Genomic DNA, 22,097 nt, shown 5'->3' on the forward strand with positions numbered 1-22,097 from the left:
CTTGGATGGCAGACAAAAGTGAAGAAGTGGAAAACATGAAACAGCAGCACATACAGGATGTGATCCTGTGCCACTTTGAAGGGCACAGAGTGAAGTTCCCTCAGCTGGCTCAGGCTGTGGGTCACTGGAGGATCTTGTATATGGGGTCAACGACAAGTTCTGGACAAACAGAGCTCAGTTCATTCAGAAGCTGAGTGCACACCTGAGCTACCTTGATCTCTTTTATACATTCTCAGGATTAAGTACCAGGGTCAGGAGGCTCTGGATAGTTGGGCCATGTACATGATGTTAGCTAACACTTTCAGAGACAATTGGGCTGGCATCATCCAGCTCACTCCTCTGCCTCTATTGGGACCCCATGCAAAATTGCACAATTCTCCACTCAAAGAATGTGTTACAGCAACACAATGCATTGAGCTAATGCAACTTCAACATCAACTCTCTCAAAACCTTTGAAAGAAACACCAGCTTTCTAACAAAAAGCAGTCCTTGTAATATTGTTCTGGTGGATTAATGCTCAAAAACCACAAATTATTTGCTTTCCCAATGTTTAAGACTAATGAAGATAAACCAAGTGAAATTAGCAGGAATGACTCAAATTCAAAATGAATATAAAAAGTAATTTGCATTTATAAGGTGGCTTAGATATAGTAAAGCATCCCAAGGTCTTTGCAGGAGTGTTAACAGAAACGCTTTGAGAATATAAGGGCATATTAGGATGGATGATCAAAAAAAATGGGTTAGTTAAATGGAAGAGAAAAAGAGAGAAAACAGCAAGTTTAATATACCTGAAACACTTCCAAAATTGTGATCTATTTCCATACTTCCTACAAATCCTGCCCATCTCTAGCATTCAGTGATTGGGGAGAATTTTCAATTCTGCATTCTGGCTGTATTCTATATTTTCTAACTTTTAAGAACTACTTCTATTTGTTTCAGAAGTTATTGATTACACACAACTTGCTCCAGGCATCTGTTCATATTAAACATTAAACTGTATTATCAATTGATCTATGATAACAAATTGCATCATCAACACAGCCAGATAGGAACAAGGGAGGAAGCAGTCATTATGAAACATAATCAGAAATTTAAACGTTTACGGAATGCATAATTTCTGTCCATTGCACCAGTTAACTGTTTCTTAAGCAAGCTTATCTCAAACTCAGGAAATAAGAATTGCTGCCATAACTGCTCTTTCTAAACAGGCCTGGAGGCTGAAAGGGTTTTGAATTCATTTGTTTTAGACATTCAAACTTTAAGAAAAGCAACAACTTTTCATAAAAACCAATAGAACTGCAGATGCTATAATTCAGAAACAAAAACAGAAGTTGCTGGAAAAGCATGTCTGGGAGCATCTTTGGTAAGAAATCAGAGTTAACGTTGGGGGTCCTGTGACCCTTCCTCAGAATAGTTTTCCATACCCGAGCTATCTCTGGAGTCTTCAAATTCCACCTGGAAATAATAGCCGTCGTTCCTTAGTCGAAGACAATCATTTGGGTCATACGAGATCTTTAAAGCTTTGAGTTGTGGATCATACACACAATTGGCAGTGTTTATGTCAATAGGAGACTGCCGGGTGCCACTTGAAACAGTCACAGGATTCTGCCACTCTGGGAACGAAGACCAGCAGAAAGTTAAACAAATAGCTAACAGCAACATTTCCCAGCAGAAACACTCTGGAATGAACGTATCACATAACAAAAATTCATGTCGTGTTCACAGATGATACCGCAAAAGCAGTGTGAAGTTTTCAAGACTTTTTAAAAAAATGTTTTGGGCATAGCTTAAAACTAATCAATTAAGATTTAGAAAGTTACCAACAAATGAAAATGTATCGTAAAAATGTTCACCCATTACAAATTTGAAAGGACAGTCTGCTTAACAACAAACAAAAATAATCGAAGAAAGTTCTGGCGATCACTTACTTGCTGTATTGATATTTCGAGTGCACGAAACAAGGTTGCAATTTCTCACCGGGATCCAATGATACCTTACGGGGAAACATTTCGTAAAAGCAAAAATCACCCTAAAAGAAAATACCATGTTGACTTCACACGAAGGCTGGCGCGGTTTTCTGGTTCCTCGGCTGTCGTGTCACAATCTAATTCGAAACAATCAACGGCAAATTGTAACTGCTGTAACCAGTTCATGTATAAATGCATGCACTGAAAAAATAATGTACCCTTCGATTTGATCTTTATCTACTGTCTAAATATTTGGTTGCGGAAGAAACGCCCATTCATAGGACCACTGTATCATTGCGCATGCGTTAAAGTCAACCAGAGCCAATCAAACAGTAGGAGATGAAAAAACGTAAGAACTGCGAATGCTGTAAATAAGAAACAAAACACTTCGTTAAGAGATGAGTCTTATTGGGTAGGGGGAAAAATCAGAAGCATTCGAGCGCAAAACCGTCGTGTTCCTATCGAAATTCTGCAAAAGGGATTAGCTTGTCGACAACACTGATGAAGGGTCTAGGCCCGAAACGTCAGTTTTTGTGCTCCTGAGATGTTGCTTGGCCTGCTGTGTTCATCCAGCTCCACACTTTGTTATCTTGAAAACAAACCTACTGGTTCAACTCCACTGCTTGTCCCCACCCCTTCACTTCATTTTCTATTCAAATAATTAACCAATACATGAAAGCTTTGAATTTGTGTCCCCTCAATTTTAGACTTCCATACTGCACCTTTCATAATTTCAGAACGTTTTGAACAGCGTTTCCTAAACCGTTTCTCTTTATGACCCATTTCCGTGTTTTAAAATTGCTTGAGCCTGATCTTGTCAGGGATTTCTTGGAAGGGACTCGTTGAGGTACCCGCGACAGCAGAATTAGGAGTCGAGAGGTAGGGTGACAGTAGAGGAGTAGACCGAGACTTGTGACAGCGGCGATCATCAAAGAGTTTGAGACATGTAGCGGGGGTGAGTAGGTGACAGTTATGTAAGACCACGATTGGCAGAGAGGGTGAGAGACCTGTTACGATCGGGTGGAAGAGGACGTTATTGAATCAACCGAGTTTTTCGGTACTTTTCCATGGCAAGATTCACGCCTCAAATAGAGGCCACACTCATGACTAAAAAGACCAAATTTAAAGGGGCGACGCGCCAGTTTTTCTGGTTTTGGGTGTGGGTTCCTTTACATTCGTCGATAGCTGTCGTAGGGTAGTTGTCGGTTTGTGGACTACTGTGATATCTAGGGATCTGAGTAGTCTTGTGGTCATCTCTGAAATGTCCTTGATGTATGGGAGGGTGATGCCAAGCCATCAGTATACAACAACAAAAGACCAGAACAAAAAGAAGAGCCCTTCAAGAAAAAGAGTCCAAAATCACCCACATCAATGACATGAACAACACAGATTCATGGATTAAAAACATCTCGGACTGACCATTACGAACACTGAGAAGATCACCCTAGTACGTGACCAAAGGGACGCCAAAAAGACTGACTTCCTCGCTGTGCTGGCATCAACACCAAAGGGTAGTGGACTCACGGAAGAAGTACAACAGACCATCAGAAAGACGATAGTCCCAATCCTGAGCAAAAAGGAAAGTGGAACACATTCAACACGGAAAAGAGGAAAGCCCTGGAAAGACTCAAGAAAGATAGGAACATTGTAATCTTAGGAGCGGACAAAGGACTCATGTCAATAATCCTCAATAGAACCCAATACATTGAGAAAGCTAATGCACCACTACCAGATACCTACCAACAGACGGTGATAGACCAGACACCACAGTTAGGAGATCGGATTACAATGACCCGAAAGAAATTACACAACGCAGGAGACATCAGCAACACAGACTATCAAAAAATGAAGCCAGAGGGATCCAACACTCCGCGATTCTACAGACTCCCTAAAGTACACAAACTGGGGATCCCCCTCAGACTCACTGTCTCACTGCCAGGTACACTAACACATAGACTTGCCAAAGAACTACAACAGAAATTGAAATACTTAGTGGACGGCTCCATCCACTCATCCCAAGAATCCCTCAGCATCATCAAGGATACTTGGAAGGAAGAGGATGAGATGATGATATTCTTCAACGTAACAGCACTTTTTACATACGTAAACATTGACCTAGCCAAAGAAACAATTGCTACACTGCTGGACGAATCAAGTAAGCAGGCAACCCAGGACACCAACAACATCAATAAGGATACCACCATGAAACTACTAGATCTGTGCCTCACAACCCACATCACCTTAAATGACAGCATGTACAAACAAATCAACAGCACACCAATGGGATCCCCAATATCAGGACTGATTGCAGAAGCAGTAATGCAAAGGTTAGAATGGACAGTGCTCCCCACTATACAACCCAAACTTTGGGTCCCATTTGTAGATGACACCATTGTGATTATTAAACATACAAAACCAGAAGAAACCCACTGACACTTAAACAATATCCTTACCGAGATAAAATTCAAGAAGGAAGATGAGAACAACAACTGACTACCCTTCCTGGACATAACAGTAGAAGGCAAAAACAATGGGAACTTCAGACTAGCGTATATAGAAAGACCACGCATACAGACCAGATACTCAACTACACTGGTAACCATCCCTATGCCCACAAATTAAGCTGCATCAGGACACTATTTAAATGAGCCACAACACATTGCAGCAACCTGGAACTATGCAAAGCAGAACAGGAGCACTTATACCTGAAAAGCACAATCTGCTGTTACTTGTGAGGCAGATCACAACAAGACTAGACCCATTAGTCACCCCACCATATATCAAGGACATCTCAGAGATGACCACAAGATTACTCAGACCCCTAGGTATCATAGTAGTCTACAAACCGACAACCACCCTACGACAGCTACTGATGAATGTCAAGGATCCCATTACCAAAACCAGCAAAACTGGAATAATATACAAAATACCATGCAAGGACTGTGAGTAACTCTACATAGGCCAAACCAGAAGAAAAATGATGATACAGATACATGAACACCAACTAGCCACCAAGACACATGACCAATTCTCACTTGTCTCACTAGACACGGACAATGAAGGACACAAATTTGACTGGGACAACACATCAATAATTGTGCGAGCCAAACAGAGACATACCATGGAATTCCTGGAGGCCTAGTATCCAACCGGAATTCCATCAACAAACACATTGAATTAGACCCTGTGGACAAACACCAAGAAACAAAACCGGAAATAATACCAACTGCCACAGCAAACTGAGACATTTAAGTAACCAGCAGGACAGAACAGTGACGCTTCACTGGAGGTGCACTTATGATGTTACCTAGCAGGGTGACGAAACTTATGCAACCAAACCCACCAGCTTGGCGAGCATGTGTACAACCGCATCCATAACCCGAACTACAAAGCTTCTCGAAAACCATTGACGTTTGTGGTTGTGACAACAGATCTAGTTGTTCACCTTTACCTTAGTGAAACTGCAAGTTACCATGATCTGTTTGGAATAAGAGGAGCCATGAAGAGCTCTTTAGCTTGTTTAGCTTTATATTCTTTGCAAACACTGCTCTGCCTCATGTAGTCCTTAATCTCATAATCATGTTTGGCCAGCATAGCCCTTTTCTTGCCTTCTTCAGACTAGATTCCATTCACTAGTGCTTGGTGGCAGTTCCTTAGCATCACTTTTCTCATCTTTAGGGCTAATAACCAGATTACCTTGTAGAAGATGTCATAGAGTCATTGAGCTGTAGCGCATGGAAACAGAACCTTTGGTCCAATCCATCCATGCCAACCAGATCCTAAATTAATCTAGAGGTAGTAGGAACTGCAGATGCTGGAGAACCTGAGATAACAAGGTGTACAGCTGGATGAGCACAGCAGGCCAAGCAGCATCAGAGGAGCAGGAAAGCTGACATTTCGGGCCTAGACCCTTTTTCTGAAGAAGGGTCTAGCCTGGAAACGTCAGCCTTCCTGCTCCTCTGATGTTGCTTGGCCTGCTATGTTCATCTAGCTCTCCACCTTGTTATCCTAAATTAATCTAGTCCCATTTTTCAGCATTTGACCCATATCCCTAAAAACCATTCCTATTCAAATACTCATCCAGATGATTTTTAAATGTTATAAGTCTACTGGCTTCCACCACTTTATCTGGCAGTTCATTACACACATGCACTAGCCTCTGCATGAAGACGTTGCCCTTAGGTCCCTTTCAAATCTGTTCCCTCTCACCTTACATTTTGGGTGTTCGTTTCATTTCTATATACTCAATACTTTTTTAGCAATACTTGTTTCCTTGATAACTTCAGGCCATCCTTTCATTACAATTCCTGCTGCTCTTGAAGATCTGCATCTCATCACTAAGCCATGATCTCATCGAACAGCAGAACAGACACAATAGGCTGAGTAGCCTACTTCTACTCCTACATGTTATGGTCTTATGATTTTAGTAAGATACTTGTTAGTCAGCTTCAGTATCTCTGCTAGGTTGATGAATTCGAAAGTAGGTGTGAAAAATTTCTCACCCTTTCAATTTCCTTCAATAAGAGCGTAGCTCTTGACAGTATGTTGGCAACATACATCTGATTCCTTTGTTAGTACTTCACTTCAAAGCATGATCTCAGCAAATTATATAACATAATTTACAAATGCTTTGGAGCCGGTAGAAGCAGTTTGAGAAATATACTTTCAAGTAGCAGGTACTGAATGAAATGTTCACAAGCATTCAGACATTCTTCTTTAATCTGTGCATTGAGTTGTTTTGTTTGTGCTAGTGTAACACAAACTTGCTTCATCACACTGCTGGGTGTCTTCACCAGGTTGACACCACAGTGCCTCAGCAGTTGTGCAGTCGGCAATTGTAGTTTGATGTGATTGAAAGCTGTTTCTTGCTTTGTGTAAACTATCACTGAACATCTTATGAAGTCATGTTGCGTGGAGACTGACAGTCTCACAAAAGTTTGGCCATCAATACAACTTGGCAAAAATCAAAAGAACTATGGATGCTGTAAATCAGAAACAAAAACAGTAGTTATTGGAAAAGCTGAGCAGGTCTGGCAGAACCTGTGATGAGAAATCAGAATTATCGTTACGGGTCCAGAGTCCCTTCCTCAAACTGACGGGAGCTAGGAAAATGTCATTTTATATGCAGAAAATATGGTGGGAGGAGGGGGTAAGGAGTAAACAATAGTTGGGCTTAGAGCCCAAAGAGATGGAAGAGCAGTTGGACAGACAAAGGAGCAGATAACAATCTAGCTATAAGTTCATAAGATATAGGGGCAGAATTAGGCCATTCAGCATATTGAAGTCTGATCCGCCATTTGATCATGGCAGATATGCTCCTCACACCCATTTTCCTGTCTTCTCCCCATAACTTTTCAAACAATTATCGATTAAAAATCTGTCAACTCCTCCCTAAATTTACTCACTGTCCCAGCATTCACCACACTTTGGGGTAGCAAATTCCATAGATCACAACCCTTTTGGAGAAGTAGTTTCTCCTCAATTGTTTTAAATTTGCTACCCCTTATCCTAAAAGTATGACCGCTCGACCTAGAATGCCACACAAGAGGAAGCATCCACTCCATGTCCATTTTATCTATACCTTTTATCATCTTAAATATCTCAATTTGATCTTATCTCATTCTTCTAAATTCCAGAGAGTATAGACCTAAACTGTTCAATTTCCCTTCATACAACAAACCCCTCATCTCTGGGCTCAATCTAGTGAACCTCCTTTGAACTGCTTCCAATGCCACTACATCTTTTCTCAAATAAGGGGACCAAAACTGTGCGTAATGCTCTAGGTGCAGTCTCACCAATGTCTTGTATACTTGCAACAATACTTCCTTACCTTTATATTCTATTCCTTTAGCAATAAAATCTAACATTTCATTCGCTTTATCATCTGCTGTACCTGCATGCTAGTTTTTAGCGACTCATGAATGAAGACACCCAGATCCCTCTGCAACAGTGCACCCCGAAGTCTGTCCCCATTTAGATAATAGGTCGCCTTCTCATTTTTCCGACCAAAATGTATGACCTCACACGTATCCATGTTAAGCTCCATCTGCCAATTTTGGCCCATTTTCCTAACCAATCTATATTTATTCATAAGGTTCTTATATCCTCAATGCAATTTACTGTCCCGCCTATTTTTTGCATTGTATGCAATTTGGCCATAGAGCCTTCTATCCCTGCATCCAAGTCGCTAATGTAAATTGTAAATAGCTGGGTCCAAGGACCAAACCCTGTGGCACCCCCACTAGTTACTTCTTGCCATCCAGAAAAAAAAACATTAATTTGAACTCTCTGTCTTCTGCCCATCAGCCAGTCACCTATCCAAGCTAATAAATTACCCCAATCCCATATGATCCAACTTTGTGAATTAACCTTTTGTGCGTCACCTTATCAAATGCTTTCCAGAAGTCCAGATATATTACTTCTACGGGATCTCCATCATCCACTTTGCTTGTTACGTCTTGAACTGTAGCAAATTAGTCAAACATGATTTGCCCTTCTGAACACCATGCTGACTTTGATGGATAGCATTTTGACTTTCCAAATGTTCTGATATTGCTTCCTTGAAAATCGATTTTAACATTTGGCCAACAATAGATGTTAAACTAACTGGTCTGTAATTTTCCACATATTGCCTCCCTCCTCTTTTGAATAAGGGTGTTACATTTTTCCAATCCACTGGAACCTTTCCCATGTGTAGAGAATTTTGGAATGTTATAACCAATAGATGCACTGTCTCTGCTGCCACTTCCTTTAACACCCTAGGATGTCGGCCATCAGGCGGCCCAGGGGACATGTCTGCCCTCAATCTCAATAGTTTTCTGAGTACCTTTCCCTTATCGATGTTGATTGTTGTAAGTTCTACCCTTTCTATTGCCTCTAACTTGTTTGTTCCAATAGGAATGGTACTGTGGTCCTCCACCTTGAAAACTGATGTAAAGTATTGACTTGGCTTCTCTGCCATTCAGCGTTCCCCTCTATTAACTCTCCAGTTTCATCTTCCAAGGAAACATTAACCTTAATGACTCTCTTCCCTTTTATATACCTAGAGAAGCTTTTACTATTCTTTTTGTTATTTTGTGCTAGTTTTCTTTTGTAATTGTAAATGAGGGCAGCACGGTGGCTCAATGGTTAGCACTGCAGCCTCACAGGGCCAGGGACCCAGATTTGATTCCAGCCTTGGGCGACTGTGTGGAGTTTGCACATTCTCCATGTCTGTGTGGGTTTCCTCCAGGTGCTCCGGTTTCCTCCCACAGTCCAAAGACGTGCAGGCTAGATGGATTGGCCATGCTAAATTGCCTGTAGTGTTCAGGGATGTGTGGGTTATAGGAGGATGGGTCTGGGTGGGATGCTTCAAGGGGTGGTGTGGACTTGTTGGGCCGAAGTGCCTGTTTCCACACTGTAGGGAATCTAATCGAATTTACCTTAGCTCTTTTTATTAATTTTTTTAGTATCCCTTTGTTTATGTTTGAAAGTTTCCCAATCCTCCTGCCAGCCACTGGCCTTTGCAATATGGTGTACCTTACTTTTTGACTTTATATTGTCCCTGACCTCTTTGTTTAGCCATGGATGTCTTTTACCGTGCCTCCTCTGACCCCACCATCTTTCTTCCTCACTGCAATATATTTTAGTTGTTAGGAATTGAGTAGCTCCTTAAACAACTGCCACTGCTCATCTGCTGTCTTACCTTGTAACCTTCTTGCCCAATCTTTCTGGGCCAAATCTGTCCTCATGCCCAAGTAATTTCCTTTGTTTAATTCCAGAATACTACTGTGGGATTGCAATTTCTCACCCCAAAACTGTATTTTGAATTCTATCCTACAATGGTCACCATTCCCAGAGGATCCCTAACTATGATGTAATCAATTAACATCTCCTCATAACACAATACCAAATCCAGAATAGCCTGCTCCCTGGTTGGTTCCATAACATAATGCTCCAAGAAACAATCTCTAATACATTCAATGAACTCCACCTCCAGGTCATTCTTGCCAATTTGATTCTTCCAATCTGTGTGCTTGTTAAAATCATCCATGATTATTGCTGTACCTTTCTTGTAAGCTCTAATATTTCCTGGTTTATATTGAGCCCCACTGCAGAATTACTGTTTGGGGATCTATAGATTATTCTTACCAAGTACTTCTTCCCTTTCCTATTTCTCATTTGTACCCAGACTGATTCCGCATCTTGATCTCCCGTGCTTATGTCACTTCTCATTACAGCACTGATCCCTTCCTTCACCAGCAGAGCTATATAACCTCTTTTTCCTTTCAGTCTATCCCTCCGAAATGCCGAGTACCCTTGGATATTCAATTCCCAGTCCTGGTCTCCTTCTAACCATGTCTCAGTCATCGCTACCAAATCATACCTTTTTGGTTCTATTTGTGCCATTAATTCATTAATTTTTGCTTCGAATGATTCATGCATTTAGATGGAAAGCTTTTACATTTGTTCCACTAGTAAATCTGCCAACTCTCTTATAAGTCTTAGGCGCATAAAGACAGTCATCTGTTCCATTTCTGACCTTTATTGTCTGGTAACCATCCGCCACATTGCAGATCTACACTCTTTAACTCCTCCTTTAATTTGGGTTTTCTGATTTCCGCTACAAATGAACCCTCCCCAACCCTATTTAGTTTAAAGTGCTGTTCACAGCCCTAGTTATGTGATTCATTAGGACTCTGGTCCCAGCACAATTCAGATGAAGACTGTCCCATCACAACAGGTCCCTTCTTTCCCAGTACTGGTGCCAATGTCCCATGCATTCAAACCCATTTCTTCTCACCAATCTTTATGCCACGCATTTACCTGCTTAATCTGATTAACCCTGTGCCAATTACCTCATGGCTCAGGTAGTAATCCAGAGATTATTACCTTTTTGGTTCTGCCTTGTAATTTAGCTCCTTGCTGTTCATACTCCCTTAGCAGAACCTCTGTCCTAGTCTTATCAATGTTGTTGATACCTATGTGGACCTCAACAACTGGATCTTTACCTTCCCACTCCAAGTTCCTGCGGAGCCCAAATGAGATATCCCAAACCTGAGCATCAGGTAGGCAACAACCTTTGGGACTCTCGATCCTAGTCACGGAGAACAGTGTCTGTGCCCCTAACTAGACTATCCCAAATTACAACTGCATTTCTCTTCTGTCAACCCACTTAAATAGCTTCCTGCTCCATGATGCTGTAGTCAGTTGGCTTATCCTTCCTGCAGTCTCCATTCCCGTCACTCTCAAACCTGTTGGGCAAAGACAAGCAGGGTCCATTGGCTTGGAAGGTGAATAATTGTTAATGGCTAACAATAGGTAGTGTGTAATGGGAGATTATCTGATGACAAGGCCTAGTGTGTGGGCTAGGGGTCTAGGGCATGGGAGAGTTCAGGCCCCAAAATTACTGAACTTGAAATTGAGTCTGGAGGGGTGCAGAGTCTCTAATTGGAAAGTGAGGTGTTGTTCTTCCAGCTTGTGCTGAGCTTTATTGGAACACTGCAGGTAGCCTGAGACAGAGACGTTGGCCAGTCATCAGGGTGCTGTGTTAAAGTGGCAGGCAATTGGAAGCTCGTAGTCATTTTTGCAGGCAGAACATACGTGTTCTGTGAAGCAGGGAGCCTTGTTTCCCTGATGTATAAAAGATCACATTGTGAGCAACAAATGCAGCAGAATAGATTATGTGAAATGCAGGTGAAGTGCTGCTTCACCTGGAAGGTATGTTGGGGCCCTAGCATCCCAAGGAGGGACGAGGTAAACAGGCAGTTATTACACATATGATAGTTGCAGGGGAAGGTGCCGTGGGGCTGGCGGGGTGAGTATTGGCACCTCACAGCACCAGGGACCTGGGTTCGATTCCAGGCTTTGTTGGCTGTGTGGAGTTTGCACACTCTCCCCATGTCTGCATGAGTTCGTCCAGATGCTCTGGTTTCCTCCCACAGTCCAAAGATGTGCAGGTTGGGTGGACTGGCTCTGCTAAATTGCCCATGGTGTCTAGTGTAGGAGGTGGGTTCTGGGTGGTATGCTGTTTGGTGGGTTGGTGTGGACTTGATGGGCCAAATAGCCTGATCCAACACTGTAGGGATTCTATGATCTATGATCTCCACCTCAGCACCACTGGTGCAGAGTGTGCCTTTCACTCTGCTTCCTGAAGTCAATGACTAGCACCTTCATTTAGCTGGCGTTGATGGACAGATTGTTGTCTTTGCAACCAGCTGCTAAATACTTTATCTCCTTCCTGTGCTCAGTCTCATCATTGTTTGAGATCTGAAGTTACAATCGTGGTGTTGTCAGCAAACTTGTAAATGAAGTGATGCAGAATTTGGCCACACAGATACATGTATAAGGAATACAGTGGTGGGCTGAACGTACAGCCTTGTAGGGCACTGATGTTAATGATTATCGTGGAGGAGATGTTGTTGCCAGTCCTTAACCAATTGCAGTCTGTTGGTCAGGAAGTTAAGAATCCAGTTACAGAGTGGGGAGCAGAGCCCTAGGTCCCGGAGTGTGGAGATGAGTTTGTTTGGAATTATAGTTCTGAAGGCGGAGTTGTAGTCAATAAGTAGGAGCCTAATATAGGTATCCTTGTTGTCCACATGTTCCAGGAATGACTGTAAGGCCAGGGACCTGACATCTACTGTGGAACAATTGTACTGGTAATTGCAAAGCAAATTGCAAGGAATCAAGGCAGTCTGGAAGGCTGAAGTTGATGTAAGCCAATGACCAACCTCTCAAAGCACTTCATAATTATTGATCTTAGACAGAAATTGCTGGAAAAGCTCAACAGGTCTGACAGCATCTGTGGAGAGAAAGCAGAGTTAACATTTTGGGTACCCCTTGACCTCATCTACCATTCCACCAGAACCCACATCCAGAGGATCATTCACTGCCATTTCCACCCCCTCCACCAACAGTCACATATTCCCCTCCCCTCCCTTGTCTGCCTTCCATAGGGACTATTCCCTCTGGAACACCCTGGCCCACTCCTCCTTCACCCCCTAACAGCCCATGGCACCTTCCACTGCAACCACCGAAGGTGTAACAGCTGCCTTTTTACTTACTCCTTCCTCACTATCCAAGCGCCCAAACATACCTACCAGGTGAAGCTGCGCTTTACCTGCACCTGACTCAATCTAGTACACTATGTTCACTGCTCACAATGGGGTTTCCTCTACATTAGGGAAATGAAGTGTAGATTGGGTGACCACTTCTCAGAACTCCGATGTCTTGTATGCAAAAGAGATTCTGGGCTTCCAGTTGTCTTCCATTTTCATAACACTCCCTTGTTGTCTGTCTAACATCTCTGTCTCAGGCTTACTGCACTGCTTGAGCAAAGCTCCACGCAAGCTGGAAGAACAGCACCTCATCTTCAATTTGGGAACTCTAAAGACTTCTGGACTCAATATAAAGTTAAACAATTTTAGGGCTTGGGGTACCTTCTCCCATGTTGTTACCCCAACCTCCATAAAGCCCATTATACATACCCCATTGTTAGCCACTAACAGTCCCCATTAATAGCTATTTATTCCCCTTGAATAATCATTTTTCACTCCTTTGTATGCCCAACTGTTCTTCTCTCTCTTTGGGCTCTATCTCTACCTATCTCCTTACTCCCTCCCCACCCTATATTCTGCATAAAAAAAACTTTATCCAAGCTAGCCTCAGTTCCTAGGAACAGTCTCTGGACCTAAAATATTAACTCTACTTTCTCTCCACATTTGCTATCAGACCTGCTGAGCCTTTCTGTTTTGTGTTTCAGATTTCGAACAACTGCAGTTCTCTCAGGTTATTATTAATAATTATGTGTGTCAGAGCTGCTGGGTGGTAGTCATTGACACTGCTGCATGATTTTTTTTGGTACTGAAATGATAATGGTCTTTTTGAAGCAGGTGGGGGCCTCTGAGCATAGTAAGGAGGGGTTGAAGATATCTGTGAATACTTTTGCCAGTTAGTCTGCACAGGATCTGAGTGCATTGCCAGGGACTCCATCCAGACTGATCGCTTTCCATGGGTTCACCCTTAAGAAGGCCAATCTAACAGTTGCAGTGGTGACCGAGGTGACAGGTGTATCAGAGGCTGTTGGGCTAGGTGACTTTGTTTCACTGTCCTTCTGTTCAAAGTGACAGCAGAATACATTGAGCTCAATGGGTAGGGACGTACTGTGGCCTGCAATTCTGTTCGACTTTGCTTTAAAGCCGTTATGTCACGGAAACCTTGACACAAATGATGGGTGTCTATGTGGTTAGTCTGGATCTGAAATTTGGCTTGGTATTACCTTTTGGCATCCCTGATGGCTTTGCAGAGGTCATATCTGGATTTATTGCATAGGTCAGGATCCTCCGTAGGGAGTGGATCTCTTGGATCATCCATGTTTTCCAATTGGAGAACGTTCTGACTAACGTCTTCAGCATGCAGTCATCTACATTCTTACTAACTCAGTCTGTAATGATAGTGGCATACTCATTTAGGCTGGCTGCTGAATTCTTGGAAATGGACTAGTTCACCAACTTTAAACAGTCTTGTAGATGCCCTTCTTTTTCCTTAGACCAACACTACATTACTTTCTGTACTGGGTTCTCATGGTTCAATTTCTGCTTGTAAGCCAGGAGGAAGAGCACAGCATCGTGATCTGATTTTCCAAAATGTGGGTGGGAAATGGAGTGGTAGGCATCTTTGATGGTTGTGAGCAATGGTCAAGCATGTTTGGACCATTGGTGGGACAGGAGATGTGTTGGTGGTATTTTGGTAGCACATTCTTGAGGTTGCCAAAGACATACACACCTGAATACCCAGCTTCATTATTTAGGGTACTTAAAATCTTTTCTTTTACAAATTGTAGCAGAGTTTCTTCCATGGTTGGTATTGGGTACTTTATTGAATACTTTATTGAAGCTGTCTCTTCAAAACTTTATTGATTCATACACAGTCTCAACTTTCCGGAGTTTTCCACAGTTTGTAGCTATTGCCAGAATACCCTAGTCTGTATGAGTTGTCAATATCTTGATTAGTCCTCTATTTTGTCTTTCAGATTAGAGTTGAGTTCACTTAGATCTCACTTTAGGATATGTTGAGTTGGCCTTACATTCATCTATTTCAATTTGATATCCATCTGGAAGGCATCCAAGACATGCAAAAAATGTTTGAAATCGATTACGATCAGTTTAGTCAGCAATTATCTGGTGCTATTCAAAGCACTGCAAAATCTGTCCTGGTACCTGGAGCACTACCAGTTCAAGCTTTAAATTTGTTTCAGTTAAGATGGGCATTATTTTGTTCCATGCTTACTATCTGCAGCTGTTCTATCATGGACCCTCAATTCTACTTCTGATGGCTTCGTATTTGGGACATCGCTTTAGCAACTTCATGCAACTCCACAAAGTGCACAATGCTATGTGTTGAATCAGTGATTATCTGACACTTCACATGAACTTTATGTTCACCACTCGCAGTCATTGTTCCAATAGTCACAAACCATTTTCTATCTCAAGACTGAATGTGCCAATCTGTCCTAGGATGTTGGTGATTCGTCGAGAATTATAGTCCATATCTATCCGGTAACCATCCTTGTGTATCCTTTTCCTTTTTGTAACAAAACATTAGTGTGTAAAGTGGTTCGGTTTCTTGCAGTTAGAGAACAGCTTGCCCCATGCTGGGTGTGCTTCTTTTTCTTATTGTGATGCCCCTCACAGTATTTATATCTAGTAAATTGGCCTTGATCCTTCTGAATATTATCCGCTTTTCTATCATGATTTGTGGTTGAAAGATGTGGACTGCCTCTTTGCAAAGCCATATATATTCTCCCCTCAATACTCTTCAGGCAATGATTCGTTACTTCAACAGTTTCGCATTCTTTTTGGGCAAATGAACAGGAAAAGTGACCAAACCATGGCTAAGGAAAGCAATCAAGGATAATTTAGGTCTAGAGGAGTGACATAAAATTGCAAGAAAAATGAGCAAACCTGAAGTTTGGGAGCAGTTTAGAATTCAGCAAAGGAGGGTCAAATGCTGATAAAGAGTGGAAAAAATGTATGTGAGTATACTTGTAAGGAGCATAAGAACAGACTATAAAATCTTCTATAAGTACATAAAAACTGAAAAAAAAACCTAATATTGGACCCTCACAATCTCAAACAGGAGAATCAATACTGGAGGAGCAAGTGGCAGTGTCAAAGGCTGAGGGGTGACCTTATCAAGGGCATGGATAAGGTGAACCAAGGTCTTTTTCTAGGGTGGGGCAGTCCAAAATTAGGTGGCATAATTTTAATGCGAGAGGGCAAAGATTTACAAAGGACCTGAGGGGTAAACCTTTTCGTGCAGGTGGTGGTGCGTATATGGAACGAGCTGCCAGGTTAAGTGGGTGAAGGTTGATACAATTACAACATTTAAAAGGCAACTGCATGGGTTTATGAATAGTAAGGGTTTAGAAGGATGTGGGCTAAATTCTGGAAAGTGGGGCTAGATCAGATCAGGATGTCTGGTCGGCACAGAAGAGTGGACTGGAGGGTCTGTTTCCATGTTGTATTACTCTATAACTACTTTAGTTCTGTCTTTAAAGAAGACACCAATGGTTTACCACAAATGCGGGGAAGCAAGAATCTATTGGGAAGTAGAAATTGAAGGAAATTACTATTAGTAAAAAGAACCAGAGAAATGAATGGGACTGAAACCTGATAAACCTTCATTGCCTGATAATCTATATCCTAGGGTACTGAAGGAAGTAGCCATGGAGAAAGTTGATGCGTTGATTATAATTCTGCAAAGGAAGACAAAGGGAATTACAAACTGGTTAACGTCACATGAATAGTAGGGAAAGTGCTGGATTCCATAAAGGATGCAATAGAAATTCAACTGACTTCACAAAATCAACAATGCTCTGGAGCTTTCTTGACGATGCACCTAGTAGAGTCAGTAGCTGTGATGTATTTGGAATTACATAAAGCCTTTGATAAAGGCCGAATAAAAAGTTAGTGCAAATTAAAGCATATGGGACGGGGGGTAACATATTGGTATAGATTGAGAGTTGGCTGTTGACAAGAAACAGAGTAGTAACATGTTTTTTGGCAAGGAAAGTGGTAACTAATTAGATACAACAGGGTTGGTGCTTGAGCACCAGTTGTTCACAATGAATATCAACGATTTGGATAGGGGAATTAAATTTAGGAATGACACAAAACTATGTGAGTGGAAATGGTGAGGAGGATGTAAAGAGGTTTCAAGTTGATTTAGACGACTTGAATGGACAAATGCATGGTAGATGTAGTATAATGTGGGTAAGTGTGAAGTTAGTACTTGGCTAGGTTAAAAAAAATCAGAATTGCAGGTACCATTTAAACATGATAGATTGGGAAATGTTGATGTACAATTGGACTCTGGCTGTCCTTGTACAGCAGTCACTGAAAGCGAGTATACAGATGCAACAAGCAGTAAGGAAGACAAGTGGTATAGTGGCTGTTATTGCAAGAAGGTTTGAGTGAGGTAGCAAGAATTTATTACTGTGGCCATACAGAGCAGCGGTGAGACCATGCTTGGAAGCTCTGGTTCCCTTACCTAAGTAAAGATGAACTTGCCATAAAGGAGTGGAGCTAAGATTTCTCAAGACCGATTCTGGAGTTGGCAGGTCTGTCGCATGAGGAAGGATTGACCTAGCCCATATTCACTGAAGTATAGAAGATTGAGAGGGGATATCATCTCTTTGAAACATATAAAATTCTGATTTGGCTGGATAGACTGGGTGCAGGGAAGATTTTTCCCTGGCAAGTGGGGACGAAGGGGTGTTCAGAATAAGGAGAACAAGGGGTCATGACCTCAGGATATGGGGTAGTCCATTTCAGACAGAGGCAAGGAGAAATATCTTCATTTAAAAGGTGGTGAACTTTTGGAGTTCTTTATCACAGAAGGCTGTGGAGGCCAAGTCAGTGAATATGTTTAAGATAGATTTCTCAAGACCAAAAATGTCAAGGGGTTAGCGAGTTTCTGGATGTGAGTTTGCTCGCTGAGCTGTAAGGTTAGTTTTCAGACGTTTTGTCACCATTCTAGGTAACGTCATCAGTGTGCCTCCGATGAAGCGCTGGTGTTATGTCCCGCTTTCTATTTATCTGTTTAGGTTTCCTTGGGTTGGTGATGTCATTTCCTGTTCTTTTTCTCAGAGGATGGTAGATTGGTTCCAAATCAATGTGTTTGTTAATGGAGTTCCGGTTGGAATGCCATGCTTCTAGGAATTCTCATGCATGTCTCTGTTTGGCTTGTTCTAGGATGGATGTGTTGTCCCAATCAAAGTGGTGTCCTTCCTCATCTGTATGTAAGGATACGAGTGATAGTGGGACATGTCGTTTTGTGGCTAGTTAATGTTCATGTATCCCGCTAGCTAGCTTTCTGCCTGTTTGTCCAATGTAGTGTTTGTCACAGTTCTTGCAAGGTATTTTGTTGATGACGTTCATTTTGCTTGTTGTCTGTGCAGGGTCTTTTAAGTTCATTAGCTCCCGTTTTAGTGTGTTGGTGGGTTTGTGGGCTTTCCTGATGCCAAGAGGTCCGAGTAGTCTGGCGGTCATTTCGGAAATGTCTTTGATGTAGGGGAGAGTGGTTATGGTTTCTGGGCCCATTTTGTCTGTTTGTTTGCGTTTGTTCCTGATCCAGAAACCCACCAACACACTAAAACAGCAGCTATTGAACTTAAAAGACCCTATACAGACAACAAGCAAAACGAACGTCATCTACAAAATACCTTGCAAGAACTGTGACAAACACTACATTGGACAAACAGGCAGAAAGCTAGCCACCGGGATACATGAACATCAACTAGCCACAAAACGACATGACCCACTATCACTAGTATCCTTACATACAGATGAGGAAGGACACCACTTTGATTGGGACAACACATCCATCCTAGGACAAGCCAAACAGAGACACGCACGAGAATTCCGAGAAGCATGGCATTCCAACCGGAACTCCATCAACAAAGACATTGATTTGGAGCCAATCTACCATCCTCTGAGAAAAAGAACAGGAAATGACATCACCAACCCAAGGAAGCCTAAACAGATAAATAGAAAGCGGGACATAACACCAGCGCTTCACTGGAGGCTCACTGTTGATGTTACCTAGAATGGTGACTGATTATCTAGGAACAAACCTTCCAGCTCAGTGAACCAGCTTACATCCGGAACAAAATAAAGACCCACTCTTTTGTGGACCGAGAGGAGGAGAGTGCTGTGTTGGAGGTGGAAGGAAGACGTTGGGTGGGCTGTGCACCCTTGCAACCGGTGGATCTTAATGTTGGCTTCAGCCTAACGCTGGTTCAGGGGAGCAGCCAACCTGCAACGATGGCTGCGGCGAGTGCTCGTGCCCCAGGTCAGGGGGTCTGGGACACCATCCGTGTTTCCGTGATGAAGGTGCACCTGTGCACCGCACCTTCTCCGTGAAGAGGGTCCTGTTGGACTGTTGTGGGTTCACTGCTGCGGACATTTACTGCCTGCAGGATTTCCCTGAAGGAGGTTTTTACGATGTAACATATAAAGGAGTGCCAAGCTTTGTGAGTGCTTCCTGGAGGTTTTCAAGGAGAAAGGAGGTGAGGGCCCCCTCTCTGTACTGACCGCTGTCCTGCTGTTCGTGATGCCGGTGCAGAGGAGCCGTATGGTGACTGTACACATGTACAATCCGCATGTGCCAGCAGTTGATGTTCTGACCTTCCTCGGAAGGTACGTGAAGGTGGAAGGGGACCTAATCAACATCATGGACCCCTTTGGGCTCTGGACCAGTAAGAGGCAGGTCAGGGTGACGCTGAGGACGGGTGCGGACGGGAACATCGTACACCCACAGTCCAGCTTTGCAATCGGCGGGAGCAAGGGCTACCTGACCTACACAGGGTAACCTAAAGTCTGCCATGCCTGTAGTAGGTCAGGTCACGTGGTGGCCGACTGCAAAGCCACCATCTGCAGGAACAGGGACACCTTGCAAAGGATTGCCCAAAAGGAAAATGCTGCAACCTTTGCGGGGAAGCAGGTCACCTCTATAGGGCATGCCCGCAGCGGGGGACCACCTACGCCCAGGTCACCAGCAGGGGCAATGCGGGGCAAGCCCCCCAGAGGAGAGAAAGGCACCAGGCCCCTGCAAGGACCCCCCCTAATGTGCAGGAGGGCCCAGCCCAGCAGGATGGACCCAAGGCCAGCAAAGCGTCCCTGCAGGCTCCGCTCCCCCCCCCCCCCACCACAACAACCCGGAGTCGATGGAGGAGGCAACAGGTGACCCAGGGGAGTGGACGATGGTCCGGAAAGCGAGGAGGAAGGCGCGCTGGCGGGCCACAGCACCGCAACCATCAGGCGGGAAGAGGCAGCTACAGGGGGGCTAGAAGAGCTCCTCCGATGAGGGAGATTTGCAGGAGGCCTGCCCAAAGCAGAAGCTAAAAGATCTCAAGGGAGAAGGAAAGCAGCACCCCGATTCCAGGTGACGGGAAGCATCCTGAGGCTCCCTCCGACACCCAGCCACGCGCCACTGGTGCCCTGGAGGCTCCCCGGAATCTTCATGCGGGAAGCAGGAAACAGAGTGTCCCAGCCTGACCCAGAGCCGGACTCTTCTGCCTCCGTACCCCCGACGGGGGGATGCCACCCGGAAGGCAGCATGGACGGTTTCCTGAGCCCGGAGAGCGTCTAGCAGTTCGCCCGGGCAATGGCATGAAGGGGCAGATGGAGGGGCTGGACCTTGGACTTGGGGAGAGTACTGCGGTCACTGCCCAAAATGGGGGTACGAGTTGCAAGCATTAATGTGCGCAGCGTCAAGTCCACCGCAAGATGTGTGTCCACGTTGGCCTACCTGACCACTGTCAAGGCAGACCTCCTGTTTCTGCAGCAGTGTGGGATACCGCACCTCAGCAGGTATGGGAAATGGTTGGGCGCCTGGACCTGTGGGCCTTCGATCTGGTCGGACGGTAATGACTGTCGCTACTCGGGCCTGGCTATTCTGCTGCGGGGGCGCAACTTCACCATCTCTCAAGTTCAGGAGGTGCCTGAAGCGCACTATCATACACCTCCTAGTGGCTGATGTCACCTACAGGAACGCTCCCCTGAGGCTGATCAACGTGTACGCCCCAGCGGTATGGAGTGAGCGGTGGCCATCCTGCAGCGGCTTCCACCCCTGCTGGCTACGTCCAGGGCGGTCATCCTAGGCGGAGACTTCAACTGCATCATCGATGCAGATGGAAGATCCGGCATGGGGACAGCGGGTGGGGGGAGTCAACTGGACGTCACGTCCAGATTCCTGATGGGCACGGTGAAGGACGCCAAGCTGCTCAACGTCTTCAGCACCCCTGCAGACAGAGTGCAGTGGAGATACACCTGGTCGCAGCCAGACGGGTCTATCCACTCAAGGATAGACTTCTTGTTTGTGTCACAGGTGTTCTCGGTCAGGTCCACCGGCGTGAGCCAGTGTGCTTCTCTGACCACTGCTTCCTGCTGGCCGACTGTCACTTACAGGACGACCAGCCGGCCGGCAAGGGGACGTGGAAGCTCAACACGACTCTGTTGACCCCAGAGAACATCGAGGAGCTTAAGAGGGAGTACGCTGGTTGGAGAACCGTGAAACCCCTCTTTCAGTCTCTGGGCGACTGGTGGGAGACTGTGAAGGAGAACATCAAGAGGTTCTTTGTCTCCAAGGGTGTTCAGAAGGTGTGCAGAAAGCTGTCGCGACTCCAGAAAAGTGTGCAGAACCTGCTCCTTCTGCATTGATGGGGGTCGATGTCACGGAGGACCTCCACGAGGTGAGGGGCCAGCAAGCCTCGCTCTTCGCCGCGGAGGCCTCCAGGATAATCTTCCAGTCCAGGGTCCACTCCGTGGAGCAGGGCGAGACGTGCTCGCGTTTCTTCTTTCAGAAGGTGCACAAAGAGAGCTCTGTGCTTAGCCGGCTGAAGGAGGACGACGGCTCGGTGACGTCGTCGCGGCCCGACATTTTGAGGATCAGCAGATCATTCTATGCCGGACTGTACGACATGAAGCCCACGGACAGCACGGCCTCCGAGTCGTTCCTGTCGTCTATCACGGAGGTCTTAGACGACGGCACGAGGGAGTGGCTTGACCGGCCGATATCCCTGGACGAGCTGGCCAGAGCCCTCAAGTCCTTGGAGAGGAATAGGACTCCCGGGAGCGACGGCTTACCGGT

General features: G+C 44.4%; 2 protein-coding genes across 7 annotated transcripts in view; one reads left to right on the plus strand and one right to left on the minus strand.

Annotated features, from left to right (window-relative positions):
• The window catches only part of banp (BTG3 associated nuclear protein), a 296,836-nt gene that overhangs the window by 48,757 nt on the left and 225,982 nt on the right, over positions 1-22,097 (plus strand). The gene's annotated exons all lie outside the window — the stretch shown is intronic.
• Positions 1-22,097, minus strand: part of ca5a (carbonic anhydrase Va) — a 46,321-nt gene that overhangs the window by 19,693 nt on the left and 4,531 nt on the right. Inside the window, exons 1-3 of one of the 5 annotated variants that reach the window (XM_059651713.1) lie at positions 3,387-3,404; positions 1,929-2,104; positions 1,425-1,613 (exon numbers count right to left, since the gene is read on the minus strand). In XM_059651713.1, coding sequence (XP_059507696.1) covers positions 1,425-1,613; positions 1,929-2,046 — 307 coding nt within the window. In that variant the 5' untranslated portion in view covers positions 2,047-2,104; positions 3,387-3,404. Of the gene's footprint in view, positions 1-1,424; positions 1,614-1,928; positions 2,288-2,974; positions 2,993-3,386; positions 3,405-22,097 lie in introns of those variants that run through there. The other 4 variants (XM_059651714.1, XM_048546314.2, XM_048546312.2 and 1 more) reach the window with 4 other exon arrangements.

Source organism: Stegostoma tigrinum, chromosome 16 (assembly GCF_030684315.1).
Source record: "Stegostoma tigrinum isolate sSteTig4 chromosome 16, sSteTig4.hap1, whole genome shotgun sequence".
Lineage (NCBI taxonomy): Eukaryota > Metazoa > Chordata > Chondrichthyes > Orectolobiformes > Stegostomatidae > Stegostoma > Stegostoma tigrinum.